The sequence below is a fragment of the Cordyceps militaris genome, assembly GCF_000225605.1.
Source record: "Cordyceps militaris CM01 unplaced genomic scaffold CCM_S00003, whole genome shotgun sequence".
Lineage (NCBI taxonomy): Eukaryota > Fungi > Ascomycota > Sordariomycetes > Hypocreales > Cordycipitaceae > Cordyceps > Cordyceps militaris.
The window spans coordinates 4,380,163-4,401,674 of record NW_006271971.1 but is presented as its reverse complement, the minus strand read 5'-3'; the positions used below and the strand labels follow the sequence as shown (position 1 = coordinate 4,401,674).

At 36.7% G+C, this 21,512-nt stretch overlaps 3 protein-coding genes across 3 annotated transcripts; 2 read left to right on the top strand and 1 right to left on the bottom strand.

Annotated features, from left to right (window-relative positions):
- Nucleotides 1-1,697: 1,697 nt before the first annotated feature.
- Nucleotides 1,698-3,058, top strand: CCM_04995 (2-oxoglutarate-dependent ethylene/succinate-forming enzyme; the record flags this gene model as incomplete). The annotated part of the gene is made up of 4 exons (XM_006670140.1): nucleotides 1,698-2,242; nucleotides 2,300-2,406; nucleotides 2,460-2,591; nucleotides 2,655-3,058. The coding sequence occupies 4 exons, from the start codon at nucleotides 1,698-1,700 to the stop codon at nucleotides 3,056-3,058; spliced, it is 1,188 nt and encodes a 395-aa protein (XP_006670203.1).
- A 492-nt stretch (nucleotides 3,059-3,550) lies between these two features.
- Nucleotides 3,551-8,352, top strand: CCM_04994 (3-hydroxy-3-methylglutaryl-coenzyme A reductase; the record flags this gene model as incomplete). Its single annotated transcript, XM_006670139.1, has 4 exons — nucleotides 3,551-3,568; nucleotides 3,702-3,734; nucleotides 4,216-4,360; nucleotides 4,802-8,352. 4 exons carry the CDS (start codon nucleotides 3,551-3,553, stop codon nucleotides 8,350-8,352), a joined length of 3,747 nt encoding a protein of 1,248 aa, XP_006670202.1.
- Nucleotides 8,353-8,560: 208 nt separating this feature from the next.
- CCM_04993 (isochorismatase family hydrolase, putative) lies at nucleotides 8,561-10,444 on the bottom strand (the record flags this gene model as incomplete). The annotated part of the gene is made up of 4 exons (XM_006670138.1): nucleotides 8,561-8,596; nucleotides 8,628-9,221; nucleotides 9,273-9,388; nucleotides 10,204-10,444. The coding sequence occupies 4 exons, from the start codon at nucleotides 10,442-10,444 to the stop codon at nucleotides 8,561-8,563; spliced, it is 987 nt and encodes a 328-aa protein (XP_006670201.1).
- Between the last annotated feature and the right edge of the window lie 11,068 nt (nucleotides 10,445-21,512).

Sequence of the window (21,512 nt, the reverse complement as noted above, 5' to 3'; positions counted from 1 at the left end):
AGCCAACCCGCACAAGGAGCGCAAGTCCCACAAGAGGGACAAAAAGTGCCCCAGGAAGTAGACGACCATTCCACCATTTTGCTCTAGAACGCGTTTGTGCGCATGCAAACGTCGGTGAGAGGGAAGTTGTCGCTTTCGTTCATTTGTTCACTTATCATTTTGGACGAGATACATTTATTGTACATTTGCATGGAAACCGCTGTTATGGTTTCACCAGGCGAGTGACATATGGCCTACGCCGCCATGAAATCGGAATACCCGTTAGCATCAAGTTAGCAAACAATGTGAGACCCTGCGCAGATGCGCGGATGCGCATATTTTTCTACAATGGTGTTGGATGCAAACCCGTATCTGCGTAAAATTTATATCTAAGTTTGGAAATACTCCGATTTGCAATGCTTCCACCCGATCCGCAGTGCGTCTTGGCCACATGAATCTAGACTAATCTTGCATACCAGTACAGCATGAGGCGGGGGTTTGACAAAGAAAACTTGTCGACGTGTGGGTGTGTGGAAGGTGACCAGTCTCTTTTTTTTGCTTCTAGAATTGCAATTCCCACAATATCATCTCTGCTTCACGCTTTTACGGGATGCAGGATTCGTCAATGCCGATGTCTCTTTCCATGGTCAGTGCAACGTAGACGAAGCCGATATGCAGACAAAAGACCAGAAAGTCAGTATATTCGAGGTGGGCATCTCGCTGACCGTGTTCAAAATTCCAGTGTGACTTGTGTTCATATGACAATTCATCGGCTCGCTTCGAATGTCAAGCCGACTGCGGTCTTTGTGAGAGACCCTTCTCGAATACACATACACACATACACCAAGGGTCTACTCGTCGTCATAAATACGACATGTGCGACCGCCAGATTGAGCATACTCGCTGCCTGGCAGGTTCTTTGCATTATCTCCCGATGCGTCACTACGGCTTCTCGCGCATCCGGACGGCCGATTGCAGCGGTCTGTCGATGAGGCTCCTGCGACTCTCCGGTCTAGCCAAGGCACGGGGACGACTTTCCTTCCTCGGATAAAGAGGGCGGTATCATGGTAGTTTAACAAGGGTCGCACAACTGTACAGGTCAGAGGAGGTTCTTTTCATTGACAGCAAAGGCTGTTCCAGTATCACAGGCTCAAGTCCGAGGTCGGGCGCCGTCCGCTTCGGGCCTTCTTTAACGGGGAAAACAGTCAGCGATCTCGATGGCATGCATTGAATGCGACTAGAAATGAATGTTCTGTACCATATCCAAGCATTGGCGCTATTGCGTTCGGAGCTGGCAAGGACGGCGACGAAGACGACGATGGTATGGATGGGTGGGAGCACACGAGTCGGTCGAGGAAGTGCAAAAACGGCGAAATGGTCTTACCGGTCCAGGTCAGGAGCTCGGCCTTGGCGGGGCCAGTCGTCTCGCCGTGCAATAGGACAGCATAGTGCTGTGTTTGCGAAAAGTATTTGAACCCCAGATATTCCCCCCTGCTCTCGATCTCGATCACTTTCCACGGCAACAGGATATCACTACTCATCTCACTAAATACAAACTAGTGAATACTTGATACTTCCTTTACTTCCCCTCTTACATGATGCAATCACTGCTTGCAAGCACAGCTCGTCTCTGTGGCGGCAGTGGTGGTAGTTGTAGCCAGTCTGTGGCAAAGCTCTTAGTCGGCCAACGCCGCCGCGGCTTGGCTAGTGACAGCACCATGCCACCGGGGTTTACCGCCTCTGTTGGTCGGCTGAACACGTATTGCCTGCCCGACAAGGTGACAGGGTCGGCATCTGACCGGTTGATGGCAGAGGCCATGGTTCAGTCATGGCGCCGGGATGGTATCTTACAGATCGCCATGTCACCGCAGCAGCAGAGCATATACCAGAATGCAAATGCGGCCAGCCGGCGCTTCTTCCAGCGGAGAAGCGCACAGAAGCAGCAGTGTGTTAACGAGAAGAGCTACGCTGGCTATGTTGCCTCGGGTGAGGAGATTACGGACGGCGTCGCCGACTATTCGGAAATATTTACAGTGACCAAGGATCTGGCAGAGGATGACCACAGAGTGGCTGGAAAGTGGCCATGCCATGGCCCGTGCCCGTGGCCGAACGAGGACATGAAGTTGAACATGACGGCATATACAGACGATCTCTCACGGAGTGGCGATCAGCTGCTGGAGATGATTGAACTGGGTCTCCGCGTTCCACGGGGGTCTCTCAAGCGGTACACCGAGGATGGATGGCATCACATGCGAGTACTGCGGTATGTGTGCCAGATTTTACAGAAAACTAGACGCATTCATGGCTAACAGATGTGCAGCTTTCCACAGAGAGATCAAACCAACGGCAAGGGAAAGAAGGGGCGCGGCATTGGTTCCCACACAGACTATGGCCTGTTGGTCATGGCCGCGCAAGATGAAGTTGGTGGTACGTATACTCGGTCAAGCCGAGCTGCCAGCCTAGATACTGACGTTTGACAGGTTTGTTTGTAAGGCCGCCACATCAGAGCGAACATTACGCCAACTGGGAAAAGAGCGCGGCTGGCATGCGGGAAGACGATTCTGGTTGGGTTTACGTGCCACCCACCCCCGGAGTATTCACTGTGTTTCCTGGTACGTGATTTAGGGTCCAAAACTCGCACAGAATGGAGCGCGGATCAACTGACAGTGATACAGGGGACATGATGCAGTACATGACAAACAGCTACCTCAAGTCGACGCCGCACAAGGTCGGCCTCAACACCAGGGAGCGGTTTGCTTTTGCCTACTTCCACGAGCCCAACTTTGCGTCTGTCCTCAAGCCCCTGCCCGGGTATGAGAGCGGTGCCGCGTCGGACGCGGAAGGCATCCACTATGGGACGCACTTTACCAACATGTGCCTGCGCAACTACCCTGATCGCGTGACGACCAAGAAGCTGCTGCAGGAAGGGCGGTGCAAGATGCTTACGCTGCCGCAGCTACGGCGTGTAGCGGCGCCGACGCGGTCGCCCGGCGCGAGCGGCGGTGGCTGCGCCGAAGATGAGGCGGTGCTTCGGCACGGTGGCTACCCGGCACCGAGGATGGAGTTGTCGAACGCGTGAAATCTGGAATTTCGTGTGCGAGTGGCGAGATGATGATGATAGTGCAGCATCGGTGGGGCGATTCGTTTTCCATGGCTGGCCTTTTTTTTTTTCTTTCTACTGAGTTTGGGAGTGGGAAACCCATCTGTTGTCGACTGTGCGACTGAGCGATCACAGGTACTTTTTTTTTGTGTAAATTTGGGGGGCGAGGGGGTGGCAGTGAGCGGATGATTTATTCAACAAAAAAGAAAAAAAAAAGAAGGAAGAGAGAGAGAGATGAGATGGCAGTCTTCATCGATAACATGATTAGGCTGTGGTAGGATAGGGGGAGGGAAGATGAGTATTGCAAGCAGAGCGATTTGTATGCAAATTGCGACCGAATATTTCTAGCTTGAACAATAAACAGGAAAACTTAATCGCGTTTGAATCGTCCTCTGGTAGACCCGAACAACTTACAAATAATGATAATAAGAAGTTGATGATGCTACTAACTAGGTCGGCAGTGTACAAATTATGCGGACACGGAACGCCGTATGCGTATTCGCTCACACCTCCCGGCGCGCTTCTTCACCGCAAGGCTGCTGCAAGCCCCCTGCAATCGACAGCCCGTCCTTTTTTTTTCTCGCCCTTTTTCTTCGCTCCTTTTCTTCGTAGTGGGGCACAGGTCGCAACAGCGAGCCGGCGTATCTACGAGATTGTACCTACGGATTACGCAGATGGTGCTAGTGCAAGGCCAGCAGGCCAGCGCGCATCACGTATTCGGCCCAACAGCCGGCTGCGTATCACATCACCAACAGGTTGAGGGCGACGCAGCATCAACACCAGAATGGCAGCTATTGGCGGAATCTTTGTTGATTAGGCTACCACATCCGTACACAAGATAGCTGCGAGCCTCAAAGAGAGGTATTTATCCGCTTAGAATTGCACCGTCAATGAATTCTTTTTTCCCCTGACACCCACCAGTTACTTCGTACAGTACTACTACCCTACCAGTTTGTCAGGGCCCGCAATTAAATCTTGCCAGCCAGGGGATCGTCTTCGCTTCTGTACTGGGGCTGCCCAACTTTCAAGTATCCTTTTTCTTGTTTTCTGGTTTCTTTTTCATACCGCCTTCAACACCACGGACAGCATCTCGTCCTTTTCGTCTCTCATTTTTTCCTTTTCTCTTCTAACCACAGCGCACCGAGTTGTCTCTTGTGCTGCTCATTTCTTCCCTTACCTACCTGTATGTACACGTCCCGTCTCCGATTACGCACCAAGCAACCATTTTTTGTCGCCTCCCACACTACTGCTTCATCCCGCCCATTGGCGCGTGCCGCCTTAGTATTGTTCCTAACCAGCCGACTGACAATGACAAAAAAAAAGCCACAGGCAGGACCACCATTACAGTATCGCATCGAACTGCCCAGAGTGCACTGCCTACGCCGCAGTCGACACATCACACATCAGCAGTCTGCATTGCTGCGGCGTCTGACGCTACGCACCATCAAAACCCCCTAGCGATCCTACCTCAGCTCAGGTAAGCCCATTGCCGAACACAGACCCTGTCTCTCTCCTGTCCGAATGCCGCGATCCCTTCTATTCAAACTTCACTACATATCTCCCTCAAACCTATATTCCCATGGCCATGCCGCCCGCTCTCCCAAATGGACCTCCCTGCTCGTCAGCACATACTCACACCCCGCCTAGGACCCATCTCCGAAGCCCCGCGTCCTCCTCGCCCTCGCCAATGTCGTAAACCGAGCCGCCGAGTTACCTTTTCAGACACCGTCGAGATGAATTTTCTTCCCACGCGCTTTCGCGGTGAGACGACTGGCCCCGCCAAGGCCGCGCCCCCGACCTGGGCCGGCAAGACCATTACGCCGTTTCTGCACTTCCTCGGCCGACTAGCGGGTTCCCACCCCATCCATACCATCGTCCTCGTCGCTGTCCTCGCCAGCTCCTCCTACATCGGCTTGATTCAAGACAGCTTGCTCGAGAGAACCGCGACCGTCAGCAAGGCCGACTGGTCCTCCCTCACCGAGGGTAGCCGGGAGCTCTATGCCAGCCCCGAGACTGCCTGGCGATGGCAGAGCGTCGAGGCTGGTGCCCAGAGCACCAGCAAGTCTGACCACCTTGCTCTCCTGACCTTTGTCTTCCCGGATACTCTCTCCGCCGATTCCCTCGATGTCGCTCCCCTCGCCGAGGCCGTTCCGACCCCGCACAATCTCTCCATCACCTCTCTGCCCGTCACTGAGAACCCCTTCACGACATACACCCAGGACAGCATCCTCGCCTACTCCCTCCCTTACAGCCAGGCTCGCGAATTCCTTACCGCCGCCCAGGAGATCCCCTCTGAGAATAGTGAGGCCGTCCTCACCCGCCTTGGTCGCGAGGAAAAGATGTGGATCATGAAAGCCGCCAAGGTGCACACCCGCAACACCTTTGTCGAGTGGGCTCGCAACGCTTGGACCGAGTTTATTGACCTGCTCAAGAACGCCGAGACTCTCGACATTGTCATCATGGTCCTGGGCTACCTCTCCATGCACCTGACCTTTGTGTCTCTGTTCTTGTCCATGCGCCGCATGGGTTCCAACCTCTGGCTCGGCATGAGCACTCTCTTTGCCTCTGCCTTTGCCTTTGTTTTTGGTCTTGCCGTCACCACGAAGCTTGGTGTCCCCATCAGCGTCATCCTGCTGTCCGAGGGGTTGCCTTTCCTTGTCGTCACTATCGGCTTCGAAAAAAATATTGTCCTCACCCGCGCCGTTCTCAACCACGCCATCGAGGCTCGCCGCAAGCAAGCCCAGAACTCCAAGGGCAAGAGCAAATCTCTCACCCAGGACGCCATCCAGACTGCTATTTACGCTGCCATCAAGGACAAAGGCTATGAGATTATCCGCGACTACGCTATTGAGATTACCATTCTGGTCCTCGGCGCTGCTTCTGGCGTCCAGGGTGGTCTTCAGCAGTTCTGTTTCCTCGCCGCTTGGATCCTGTTTTTCGACTGCCTCCTGCTCTTTACCTTCTACACTGCCATTCTCAGCATCAAGCTTGAGATCAACCGCATCAAGCGCCATTTCGAGATGCGACAGGCCCTCGAGGCTGACGGCGTCAGCCGCCGTGTTGCGGAAAATGTTGCCTCGAGCAACGACTGGCCCAACGGCGATGCCAAGACCTCCAAGGACAAGGCTCTCTTTGGTCGCGGTATGAAGAGCAGCAGCGTCCCCACGTTCAAGGTCCTCATGATTTCTGGGTTTGTCTTCATCAACGTGGTCAATATCTGCACCATCCCCTTCCGCAGTGGCAGCTCTTTTGCTACACTTCGCTCCTGGGCTGGTGGTCTCGGCGGTGTGGTGTCTACGCCTCCCGTGGACCCCTTTAAGGTGGCCGCAAATGGTCTAGATGTTGTCCTCGCTGCTGCCAAGGCTCGTGGCCAGGCCGTTCTCGTCTCCATCCTTACGCCCATCAAATATGAGCTCGAGTACCCCTCCATTCACTACGCCCTTCCTGCTTCTCTTGCCGACGCTGCCGTCCACGGATCCCAGTCTAGCCATTTCGACAGCTATGGAGTGGGTGGTCGTGTTGTTGGCAGCTTGCTCAAAAGCCTCGAGGACCCAATTCTGTCCAAGTGGATTGTTGTCGCTCTCGCTCTCAGCGTTGGCCTTAACGGATACCTGTTCAACATTGCTCGCTGGGGTATCAACGAGCCCAGTGTTTCCGAGGGCTCGGAGCACCACATTGACCGCAAGGAGCTTGCCCGTGCCCAGCGCTTCAACGAGACTGAGCCCAGCTCCATTCCTCTAGGACAATACGTCGCTCCCACCCCCCAGCCTACCGAGCCCGCTACTCCTGCTCTTACCGATGATGAGGGCGATGGCCTGTCCATGACCAGGCCTAAACCCACCCCTACCGCCAACCGCAGCAACGCCGAACTTGATCAGCTGCTCCTAGAGAAGCGCATTCCGGAGATGACGGATGAAGAGGTTGTCGCCATGTCAATGCGCGGAAAGATCCCCGGATATGCTCTCGAAAAGACTCTTGGTGACTTTACACGCGCTGTCAAGGTTCGCCGTACCATTATCTCCCGGACCAAGGCCACGTCGTCCATCACACACAGCCTGGATCGCTCCCGCCTGCCATACCAGAACTACGACTGGGAGCGCGTCTTTGGTGCCTGCTGTGAAAACGTTATTGGTTACATGCCCATCCCCGTCGGTGTTGCGGGCCCGCTCGTGATTGACGGACAGAGCTACTTTATCCCCATGGCTACCACCGAAGGTGTCTTGGTTGCCAGTGCTAGCAGAGGCTGCAAGGCCATCAACTCTGGTGGCGGCGCTATTACTGTGCTGACTGGTGACGGCATGACCCGAGGTCCCTGTGTGAGCTTTGAGACGCTGGAGCGTGCCGGTGCGGCCAAGCTGTGGCTCGACTCTGAGGAGGGTCAAAATATGATGAAGAAGGCATTCAACTCGACAAGTCGTTTTGCGCGTCTACAGACGATGAAGACTGCCATGGCCGGGACCAATCTCTACATTCGGTTCCGCACAACCACTGGTGATGCAATGGGCATGAACATGATTTCCAAGGGTGTGGAGCACGCGTTGAACATTATGTCTACCGAGGGTGGCTTCGACGACATGGTTATCATTTCTGTCTCGGGCAACTACTGCTCGGATAAGAAGCCGGCTGCCATTAACTGGATCGAGGGCCGTGGTAAGAGTGTTGTGGCGGAGGCAATCATTCCTGGTGATGTTGTGAAGAGCGTGCTCAAGTGCGATGTCGACACGCTTGTCGAGCTCAACATTAGCAAGAACTTGATTGGTTCCGCCATGGCTGGTGCGATGGGTGGCTTCAACGCACACGCCGCTAACATTGTCGCGGCTATTTACCTGGCCACCGGTCAGGACCCCGCGCAGGTGGTGGAGAGCTCCAACTGCATCACCATCATGAAGAACCTCCACGGTGCGCTGCAAATCTCGGTGTCGATGCCGTCACTGGAAGTCGGCACGCTGGGTGGGGGCACCATCCTGGAGCCGCAGAGCTCCATGCTCGACCTGCTTGGCGTGCGTGGCTCGCACCCTACGAATCCTGGTGACAACGCACGGCGTCTTGCGCGCATCATTGCGGCGTCGGTGCTCGCTGGTGAGCTGTCACTATGCAGCGCCCTGGCCGCCGGGCATCTGGTCCGGGCACACATGCAGCATAACCGCAGCGCTGCGCCCTCGAGGACGACAACGCCTGCGCCGCCGGCCACACCTGTCTCGCTAGCCATGACGAATGGGGTTGAAAAGGCCAATGGCATGAGTGCGGCGGCGCATCAGCGATCTAGACGGTAGAAGCAGCAAGGGAATTTAGCCATGATACCAAAGAGGGGGGAGTGGATTGGGCAACTTTCGTCGGCAATCCTTTGTAGGAGGAAAGACGTGGCATTAGCGTACAACGTTTGATGACGTGCACTCGGTGTATATATGGTGCAACTCGCTCGTTTCGGTTTATAGAAGTTTGCATATGGTATAGGCTATATTAATATTGATTCATTATTCATTACTCATCCTCCGTGTCGCTCGTGGTGGTCATGTGCTAGTTGTCATGTATATGCAAGAGCCCTGACCTTTTCCAGGGCTGGTGACGTGGACAGGACCACGTCGATGCCGTGACTCTTGAGCTCCTCGACCACCTGTTCGTACGTATCGGGTGACACGGCTCTCGTAGCGTCGCCCAGGACCACGGTTCTGAATCCCAGCCGGGCGGCATCCTCGGCCGTTGCCCTGACGCAATAATCCAGCGCCAGGCCAACGACATAGACGTCGGTCACGCCCTCGCGCCGCAGAAGCGCGCCCAGACCGCTATCCGACTCCCCAAACGGGTCGGTAAACGCAGAGTACATTTCGCGGTCGACGGCGCGGCCCTTATCCAGCACGCGGTCGACGCGCATCATGTCCAGCTCCGGGAGAAGTTGCGCGCCGGGGGTGTCGGCGACGCAGTGCGCGGGCCACAGCGTCGTGGTGTACTGCTGGCCGGTGCGCGGGTGGGTGATGGTGTGGCACGAGGTAAAGGGCGCGGCGGAGGGGTGCGTGTGGGCAAAGGAGACGTGGTCCGGCGGGTGCCAGTCGCGCGTGGCGATGCGCAGGGCAAACGGCAGGGTGAGGAGGCTGTTGATGAGCGGGACGATGGAGCGGCCGTCGGGTACGGCGAGGGAGCCGTGCTGGCGGGGGGTTAGTTGGGGGGCGTTGGAGGGGGGGAAAGGCGTGCGCACGGGAGGGCAAAAGTCTTCTTGGAGGTCGACGACGATGAGCGCCGGGTTGAAGGCGGTCATGGCGGCAAGGGAGATGTTGTCGGCGGCATGGGGGAGAGAGGTTGACGGTGGCGCGCCTGGCGAAAAGATGCGGCCGGAACGAGGCCGAGGCTAGCCCCGCTGTCGGGTCGGCTGTTTGTTGGCTGCAGTCAAGTTGCAACTACGAAAAAAAAAAATGGTAGAAAAAAGTAGGCATTGGCTTAGTTGATGATGAAGAAACGGGCAAGTTGCGCTGCCGGCATGTAATGTGCATCAACATGCAGGGTCAAATATGCATAAATCAGTTATTGCATGGTGGCGTTGTCACTGTACCTCGAGGCTCCATTGTAGCTTTATTAGTCAGTTAGACAAACATGCAAAGAAAGGGAGGGTTGATATGTTGTGCGCGCAGAAAAATAAAATATTGGCTAAAAATAATAAATGTCTGGGATACATCTCGGGTTTGCAATAGAAAGGTCTGGGGATTATGGCCAAGCCAACTTTCCGACGAAATATGCATCACCATGTTTGCAAGGTGGCGTGAGCTTGACCCGACACGAACCGGAGAAAATGGCCAAGATGGATGGATCGACAAATATTCGCAGCCTACGTGACGTATCACGGCAGGGAGAATGATTGATTTTGAAGTTTGTTCCTTGTAGAATGCCAAGTAAGAAGAGTCGTTGTCGGAATGCAGTTGCAACGCCCCAGCAAGGTCTGTCTGGCCCCGAGCCTCTTGCCCACCATATGTTTTCGTGCTGCAAATAGAACTCCCCCCGTCGTCCACAACTTGCCCATGATGCACTGGGATGCTATTCCTTCATCCATGTCCCGTTCCCAGCCTCGGAGCCGCTCCGGCACCCGCCCCACCCCCACGGCGTCGTCGCTCAGCATACGCAAAAGGCCAACTTACGGCCTTCCCTCGTCTCGTTGCGGCAGCAGTCTATGTTGCAATAAGCGCTTAGGATCCACTCGCCCTGGACGTTGCAGGTCATCAGGGCGTCGTGGTCCCGGATCGATGTGTTCGGGTAGCCGCTGCAGAGGTAGTCGCCTGGGCGGCAGCTATAGACAATGCCCGTGCCGCCTGCCGGGGCGGCGGCGGCGCCGGTGACGGCGGCAAGGACGAGGAGCAGTGTGGCTTTCAAGGTCGGCATTCTCAGGAGTAGAGGCGTGAGAAGGGGTTTTTGAGATGGAAGATGAATGTTTAAATGTTAGGTAAAAACAGGGGTTTTTAAGTCTTTTGGTTGATGGGTGACTTGGGAAAGGGGCCTTAGCCTGGCCTTTTTATACCAGAGGATGGAGATATTGTCCCATTGATGCGACCGTTCCCTTTCCCTGATCCAGGCTCTAGATGCACTGCTGACCGCTATTCTATCGTCTACTTGGAATCTATGCCGTCGCCGTCGCCGTCAGCCTCAGCCTCGCTTGTTTGTATCTACAGGGCTAACACTGGATGCGAGGCTCTCAACTGCGCGCCAGTCTACCTACTTTACGGCCTCGTACTCGGCGTTTTCTCCTTCACCGTCTTGCTTCCGCGTCACAGGCTGTTTATCTTACACGATAAGGCCTCCTTAGCATATATATCACAACCTATATATAGTTACATATAAATAAGTAGCTATAAAAGAGTAATAGTATAATAAAGAGCTACTAGAAGAGGACTTTCCTCTTTTAGTAATTAATAAAGTTATTATTAAGAGTTAATTATTAGTCTATTATAATATCTTTATTATCTCTTCTTTTACCTTTTTTAAATTAACTACTATTTTTTAATAAGTTAATTACTTTTATTTATAATAAATAAAAAACCTATAAAAAAGATATTAACTAGAATTACCTATTCCTACTCTATATAGCTACTTATAATTTATTTATTACTTTTTAATAAAGCTATTATATTTATAAATATAGTAAACTCTTTACTTATAAATATCTTATTTAATAATATTATAGTATATAATACCTATAAAACTTACTTTTTAGTATTAATAGCTACTATTATTAGTATACTATTAGACCTTAATAAGACTATTATAATATTATATTAAGAAAGTAATAAGCTTAAAGTAAAAATAAACTAAATAATTTAACTTAAAGTTTTAATATAATAGAACCTTATATATAAGTAAAACTAGTTTATTATTTAGTTATAAATAAGAAAAAATATAAAAGTTCTTTAAGAACTTTATTATAATTTTAAATTAATAACTAAATAAAGTTATAATAAAGTTAAAAAAGATATTATATAAAACCTATAAATTTTAAAAAAGGAAGTTAAAAAGTATTTTAAATATTTATAATTAACCTTAAAGCTATTTTTTAAAGTAATTTTTATAACTTTACTATAATAGTAAGGTTAGATTAGGTAGAAAGATAGGAAAGTAAAAAGTAGGTTATATTACTTATTAAGACTAAAACTTATTCCCTTTTTCCTTCTAGGAAATATCCCCCTTATTTTATAATAACTAAAAGGAGGATAACCTATCCTTTTAATTAGAGTTTAAATACTATTTAAATACTAGTTAAAACTTATATAAACTAGTCCTATTCCTATAAGTCTACTTAAGGTCTTAATTTAGGCTTAACTTACCTATAGATCTTACTAATCTTATAACTAATTCTTCTTTAAGGTAACTCTAGCCCCTCCTACCTTATAGTAGATTAGTTATCCTATATAATTTACGTTTACTATAAATCTTTAACTACTATATATCTAGTATTTATAGTATACTATATATAGCTCTCTAAGTATTTAGACTCTTTACCTTTATAGATACTAAATTAGCTTTAATTTAAATTATATACTTAGAGTATTATATTTACTATAAATTAATAAAAGGTTATTTATATATCTTTTTACTTTATAAAAAAAATATTAAATTAATAAATTATATTTTTTAATAAAATATTAATAAAGATTATATAAATATTTATAATTAAAAGTACTTTTATAACTAGGTAGTTAATAAGGTTAATATTAAATAAACCTAATACCTTTAGGTATTTTTATAGTTAAATCTTATAAAATAAATAAAAAATAAAATATTTAGAGATTATATAAGTTATTAAGAAATAAAAAAGCTAAAGTTAAGTAATTATATAAATATAATACTTTATATTATATTTATATTTATATCTTTATTATTAATCTTAATAAAAATATTAAAGCTAAAGAAGTATTTAAAATATAAAAGAAGTTAAAATATTATAGTTTTATTATAAAACTATAATATAACTAAATAAACTAAAAATATACCTAAGTAATAAGAGGTTAAGAAGAGTAAGATATACTTTATAAAAGTAATAATACTAGTATATCTAATTTTATACCTTAAAGAGTTAAGATTACTAAGCCTAGGTAAGATTATAGAAATATAGTAATATTATAAAGAGAATAAAATAATATTCTTTACTAGAAATATAGTAAATATTACTATAAAACTAACTATATAAAGCTAGATTATTAAGAATATAAAGTAATAAGTTATATTATTATATACTATAAGAATAATTATATAAATATAAAAAGTATATAAAGATAAAATAGTAAGCTTATTATAAAGCTAAATATACTATTATTAAAAAGTATAAGAATAGCTTAATAAGGTATAAAGTCTTTAAAAGTAAATAATAAGCTAATATAAATAGAAATAGTATAGTAAAAAAGTAGTAATTTTATAATAAAAGTAGTTATTAACTTAAAAACTTAAGAAAACTTAATTTACTATTAGCTAATAAAGAATAAAATACTAAAGCTAATAAAGCTATTATAAAATATTTTTAATAATATAATATATATACTTTTAAGGTATATTACCTAGATAGTAAAATTAAAATATAATTAAGAATATATAAAATAGTAGTAAATATACTTTATTATTACTAATATTAGGTTAAATAATATACTTTTTAGTTTTCTTTAGCTATAAGAAGCTAATCTATATATTTTATAGTAATATAACTATATTAACTATTACCTAATAGCTAAAGACTTTATAATAATATAAAGAATATAAAGACTTTATAGTATTATTATAATAATATAATACCTACTTATCTTAATAATACCTTTATTTAAGATAAAAGGGGAGATACTAAAGGCTAACCTAATTATATAATATACTATAAAGATACTAACCTTAAAAGAAGATAATACTATAAGGAAAGAGTAGTAAAGTAATAATAATAAAAAACTAATAACTATTCCCCTAGAATACTAAGACCTAGTAGAAGTATTCTTACTAGAGATAGCTATAATACTACCTTTAATAAAAAGACCTATATATATAATTAAGTTAAATAAAAGATTAATACTATTATAAAAACCTATTTATATACTTATAGAAAGAAAGCTATAAGAACTTTATAAATTTTTAAATAAAGTAATATAAAGAGAATAAATATAATACTTTATAAGTCTAGTAAAAGCTTTAGTATTATTTATTTTAAAAAAAGGGGGTAAACTATACTTATATATTAACTATAAAGAGATTAATATTATAACCTATTATAATTATATAGTATTACTATTAATAAATAAAATATTAAATTAATTATAAAGAGTAAAGGTATTTATAAAGATTAATTTAAAAAATATATATTATTAAATTTAAAATTAAAAAGGTAATAAGTAGAAAATAGCCTTTTAATATAAATATAGCTATTTTAAGTATATAGTTATACCTTTTAGCCTTATAAATATACTAGCTATATTCTAAGAATATATTAATAAAATACTATAAAGCTTAATAGATTATACCTATATTATATACTTAGATAATATCTTAATATATAGTAATAATCTTATAAAGTATATATAATAAGTCTATAAGGTTCTTTAATAACTACTAAATATAAAGCTATATATAAACCTTAAAAAATATAAATTTAGAATAATAGTAGTATTATTCTTAGGTTTTATTATCTCCTTAGATAGTATTAGTATAAAATATAGCTATATTAAAGTTATAATAGAATAGCTACTACCTTATAGTATAAAGAAAGTTTAAGTATTTATTAGCTTTATTAATTTTTATTATAGATTTATTAAGGTATTTAGTAAGATAGTAAAACTACTTATAAATATTAGTTATAATAATAAATATAAAGGTATTATATTAAATAGTAACTAGATTATAGTATTTAAGTAGCTAAAACTAGCTTTCTAGAAAGGCTTAATACTAATATAATTTAACCTAACTATATATACTAAAGTTAAAATAGATATATTAGACTTTATAATTAAGGTAATTCTTATATAATTATAATAAGGTTATTAGTACTTTATTATATTTCTATTATAAAAGCTAGTTAAACCTAAACTTAGATACTAAATACTAAATATAAAGATATTTATAATTATAAAAGTATTCTACTAGTAAAGATATTACCTTATATATCTAATATATATAGTAAAGGTACTAATAAACTACCTAAACTATAGCTATTTAGTAATAAAAAATAAAGCTATTAAGTTATTATAACTAATAGGGTATATATTGATAACAGGCAGCTTAGAAGCTAGAAGAACAATCTCCTATTACCTAGTATATCTAGCACTTACCTATACTATATAACTAGATAGAAGTTATATAATATAATAACTTTACCTCTTACCCTATATATACCCTATTAGACTTAATAGGTTATAAGCCTAGTAGTACTTATATTATAAAAGCTACTAATAAAATAAAAGAAAGTATTAATTTCTTACTAAATTTACCTACTATCTATATAAGCTAATATTTACTATAAAACTTAAGAAATTTATAACTCTTTATATATAGGAAGAGGAAAGACCTTAAACTCTAGCTAATCTAGAATATATTTAATAAGTCTATTTACTATAAAAATTCTATATAAAGAAAAAGAAATTCTACTATTATACCTTATTTAGTAATTTATATATAGACTCTATATACTTATTTTATATATATTATAATATAAATTTACCTAATATAGTTATAGCTTCTAAATAAATATATTTATTAGATTATTTACTATAATCTATAGTTTTAATTATTATAAAAGGTATATAATAACTACTTACTTAGTAAGAAGAATTTCTTATTATTTATTTAAATACTTTTTACTTTTAAATAAATATAAAGTACTTAGTTTAAAAAGAGAGATTATATACTTAGCCTATTATTCTCCTTATTATCTTAAAGTTCTACTCCCTTAGTAGGTAGTACTATTAGTAACTTAACTCTTATAAGTTAAGATCTTCTTATAGCCTTATTACCTACTCTATTATCTAGTATTATATTCTTAATATTAAAAGAGGTACTAAATATCTTAAAGCTTAAATCTAAAAGTAGTTAGGTTAAATAGAAGCTAAAGATAATTAATATACTAAGACTTAATAATCTTAATAGATTATTACTAGAAGGCTAAAGAAATAGCTTTATCTTAATTAAGGCTTATAATAGTAAAACTATAGAGAATCTTATTTAAGAATAAATATAGAATTAAGTCTATATTATTATTCTTATTAATATAAGCCTTAAAGAATATACTTATAGCTTTATTAAAAATAAGGTTATAGTATTAAATATAATTATAGCCTTAAATAAGTATTTTAAACTAAAAGGTATTAGTATCTTTTAAATTATAATTAACTATTTTTTAATATTAACTTTTATTTAATATAAATCTATTAAGAAACTTATTATAATATTTATTAATACTTAAGCTAAATAATAATCTCTTAATAAAGACTTTAAAGTCTTTAAGGTTTTAATAGTATACCTTTTTATTAATAATCTTAATAAAGAGTTTAACTTCTATACTATTAAAATAGCTTTTTATTTTATTTTAAAATAAACTAATAATACTATTATAACTCTTATAACTATATTTATATAAATAGTTATAATTATAGCTAATCTTATTAAGCTTAAATAATAAAATAATAAAAAGTCTAAATAATAAGTTATTTTAGTTATTATAATAATTATTAAAAGGTATTCTCTTTATAATATAATAAAACCTAATACTATTAAGTACTTTTATTTTTTTTATAAGCTTCTAGGTTACTTTAATAAGTAATATTAGAAGTTATACCTTAAACTCTATTTAATAAACCTACCCTTTTTATTTTAATAAAATAGAAAGTATTAATACTTAACTAAAAAATATAATAATAAATATAAATATAAAAAAGTTAACTTTAAATAATATATAAGTCCTTTTATAGACTTTAAGTTAACCTAATTTACTTTTATTATCTTTTAAAGCTTATAATACTTTAGTTAATTTAAGGTAGATAATACTTTTATAAATATTAAACCTAAATAAGATTTTAGTCTTTTTATAATATTATATTAAAAACTAATACTATTTAACTTTAGTATATCTAGCTATATCTTAGGTTATAAAGAACTTATAAAAGACCTATTCCCTTACTTAGGCTTTAGTATTTAAGGTCTTACTAATATTATCTTAAAACCTATTACTTATAGAATAGTTATTATTACTATAAAAAGCCTTAGGATTACCTTAGAATTATATAATAGTATTCTATAAGAAAGTACCCTAATAAGCCTACTCTTTATTAGCTACCTAGTAGTAAAAGATACTATAATAGTCTTTAATAAAAAAAGAGTAGTTATAATAAAGAATTAAAAGGGTATTCTTACTACTTAATAAACTATTAAAGTCTATATAATTAATTATATTACTTTAAGTATTAGTATATTAGCCTATATAATAAATAACTTAAAGTATAAGCTATAGTATAATTAACTTAAATATTTAAAAGAATAAAATATTACTAAACTTATCTTTATCTTTATTAATATAAAGCTTATTAGCTAATATAAATATTATATTAGCTATTTTATAAAAAGATAAAAAGAAAGCCTTTATATTTATTTATTTTAAAAGGGGAATATATTTTTTTAAAAGCTTTTATATTAATATTATTAATACCTTATTTACCTTTTAAAAGAAAGATTAGTATTAGGTTATTATTATTAATAATTATATTAAAATATACTAGTTATTCCCTATTAAAAAGAAATCTTAGTTACTTAATATAATACTAAATTTCTTAAAGATATAGAAATATTTAGAATATAAATATTACTTTATCTAGCTAAATTAGAAAGGGGAGAATATTATAACCTAGTTTAAGAACTCTTATATTTCCTTAGGTATATACCTATAGTATTCTACTACTAATTAATATTAATAAAATAGTATTATTAAGGTTAAGAATAGAATACTATAAAATAAGCTTTTTCTTATTATATATTAGTTAAAAGTACTAATTAAATTCTAGCTAGTTATAGTATAAGTCTATACTACTTTCTAATAGTATACCTTTATAATAAAGAATAATAAACTAATAACTCCCTATAAACTATAGTTTAGAAATAAACCTAACCTTAGTTATTTATAAATTATAGGTAGTTATAAGTAATAAAAAACCTCTTATTATATTTTAAGAATAGTTTTTAAAACTATTCTATATATCCTAATTAGATATAAAAGCTAAATTAACTATATTATCTTAAATACTAATAGACTTAATAAACTAATAGTTATTAATAATATTATCTTTTAAGAATAGCCTAACTAGCTATTTAAAAATTTTAAATATAACCTTTTTTAATAGAATAACTTTATCTTAGGTTATAAGAGTAAAACTATATACTATTCTTTAAGTTAATAGGTAATTAGTAAAAGATAAGAGTATATAGAAATTACTTTAATTACTTATAACTTACCTACTAATAAGAGCTTTATAGTAAAGTACTATAATATACCTACTACCTTAACTATAAGGCCTAAGTAAATAATACCCTCTATATTCTCTATATTAATAATATTAGGAATTACTAATAATAATAATAATATCTATAACCTAGCTAATAATAATAACTTTATTAGCTATCTATATATATTAAATAATAATAAATTTAAACTAATACTATTAAATATTTAATTAACCTTATATCCTATCTTTATTATTAATATTAATAAGATACTATTTAACCTTTTTAAAATACCCTTATTCTTAGCTTTAAATAGTATTATTAAATAAGAAGAAAGACCTATAATATAGATTAAAATTCTAATTAAATTAGTCTTAATATCTTAAAACTACTAATATATACTCTACTTTAATCTTAATAATATAATAAACCTTATTATATTTAATAACCTTATTTATAATAAAGAACCTATAATATATAAGTAAGCTATTCTTTATCTTAACTTATAAAAGTAAAAAGGCTTAATAATAAATAAATATAACTTTCTAGTAAAGAACTATATTATAATTATAGTTAATAGGCCTAAAAATAAGACTATTCTTTTAAATAAATAAGTATATAAACTTAAAAGAGGTATTAATAATAAGGTTATTTACTAAAAATCCTAATATATAGTAAAAGGCTTTAATTAATATAAAAGATTTAATTATTATAAAATATTTATAAATATACTAAAAATTTTAATATTATACTTACTACTAGTAATTATAACTACTTTAAACCTTAAGGTTAAATAAATAAATATTAAAACTATCTTCCTTTATAGTCTTATAAATACTAAAGTCTATATTAAAATACCTAAAGAATATTAAAAAGAATACCTTAAGAAAGTATAGAAGCTATTAAAGTCCTTATATAGGCTAAAGTAAGCCTTATAAATCTAATATTTAACCCTTTATAAAATACTTTAAAGTCTTAACTTTAAGCCTATATAGCTTAATTATTCCCTATTTATCTATAAAGATAACTTAATTATTATAGTTTATATTAATAATCTTCTTATTATTAGTAAGAATAAGGTTACTATTATAAAGATTAAGAAAGCCTTATTAAATACCTATAAGATAATAAATATAGGCTTTATTAACTACTATTTTAGTATTAATATTTATTAAGATTAATATATAAAAACCCTTATACTCTTTTAAAATAAATATACTAAAGCTTTTTTAAAAAAAGCTAGCCTTTTTAACTATAAACCTTATAACCTATTAATAAGTTTTACTACTAAAAGTATTAAGTAATAGCTAACTATTAAGAATAGCTAATATACTAAGACCTATAAAGGCCTAATTTATCTTTTTAACTACTTTAAGCCTAATATCTACTTTACTATTAGCTATTATTATAGATTTATAGCTACCTTATTAGTAGAATATATTACTAGCTTAAAATAACTCTTATAATATATTAAAGGTATTATTAATTATAAACTTATTTTTATAAGACTTAATAAAAGACCTTAAATTTACTATAATACTAATTATATTAATTACTAATAAATATATAAATCTATTAATAACTTTATTATTACCTTAAAAAGTAGTATTATATCTTAGTATTTAAAGTTATAAAATATTATTATATACTTAACTATTAAAGTAGAGTATATTTCTTAATATAATATAGCCTAAAAAGTTATCTAGATTTAATAGCTTTATTATATTATTATAAAAACCTTTAAAGAAAAGCCTACTTATACTAAGACTACTATCTAGGCTAATAACTCTAATACTATTACCTAAGCTTCTAGTATTTAAAAATACCTTTATATAAAGTATATAAATATTTAATATTACTAATTATATAATAAAAATATATTATACTAGTTAAGTTTTAGTTAAATTCTAAGTATTTAAAATATTATTAATATTATAACTAAGCTACTATTAAAGCTAGCCTTTTATAAGTATAGGTATTACTTAGAACTATACTAAATACCTTCTAAGCTATAATTTTCTAAGGATTTATTCTAAAAGTATTATACTCTTAAAGCCTCTAGTCTTTAGAGTATTACCTATTAAAGCTATTCTATAAATATTATAGTTAATTAGCTTTATACCTTTAAGGTATTACCCTTTATAGGTACTATAATAGGCTTTTTATTAATATTATTAATATTAGCCTTTAAAGTATTACCTTTTAAAGGCTAACTAGCTTTCTATTAATACCTTTATTAGTATTAGCCTTTAAGGTATTACCCTTTAAAGGCTAACTAGCTCTTTATTAATACCTTTATTAGTATTAGCCTTTAGGGTATTACTCTTTAAAGGCTAATAAGCTCTCTATTTACTATTATCTTATTACTTCTAGGGCTATTATAAGCTAATTAGTACTAAGCCTTTAAGGTATTACCTTTTAAAGGTATTATAATAAGTCTTTTATAATTATAAGTTATAAGGCTTTATAAGTTTTATAACTATTAAGGCTTTTCTTATAGCTTATTATTATCTTATTACTTTTAAGACTATTATAAGCTAATTAATACTAAGCCTTTAAGGTATTATTCTTTAAAGGTATTATAGTAAGCCTTTTATAGTTATAAGTTATAAGGTTCTATAGGTTTTATAGCTATTAAGGCTCCCTTTATAGCTATAATCTTATAAAAGCCTAAGCCTTTATAAGTTTATTACTATTTTATTACTCTTAGAACTATTATAGTTAATTAGTATACTTAGTATTAGTATAGTACTAGTATAATACTAGTATAATACTAATATAGTATACTTAGTATTAGTATAGTATTAATATAGTATACTTAGTATTAGTATAGTATTTAGTATACTTTAGCTAGTAGTTCTTTATATATTCTATAGCCTTTAGGATAAGGTGTTTTTATTAAATATAGTTTATAATATAACTTTTATTTTTTATAAAATTTATTTATATAGGTTTTTAAGTTAAATTACCTTATAAGTAAAAAGTAGAAAATATAATAATTATAAAGCCCCTAATATAGTAATAAGGCCTTCTATATAACTATAAACTACTCTATACCTAGTATAACTATAAGCTACTCTATACTTAGTATAACTATAAACTACCCTATACTTAGAAAAAAAAGGTAACTTATATATACTAATAAGTACTATTATACCTATTAGTAAGTAGGAGAATTAGGCTATTATTATAGTATATTATAATAGCTATAGTAGTTACTACTTTTCCTTATAGTTATTATTTTATTCTTTATAGTTATTATTTTATTCCTTATAGTTATTATTTTATTTTTTATAGTTATTATTTTATTCTATTAGTTATTTTTCCTAGTTAATATAGATTAAGTAGGAGTAATAATAAGTAGCTTAGAAGCTAGAAGAACAATTTCCTATTACCTAGTATATCTAGTACTTACCTATACTATATAACTAGATAGAAGTTATATAATATAATAACTTTACCTCTTACCCTATATATGCCCTATTGGACTTAATATATATAG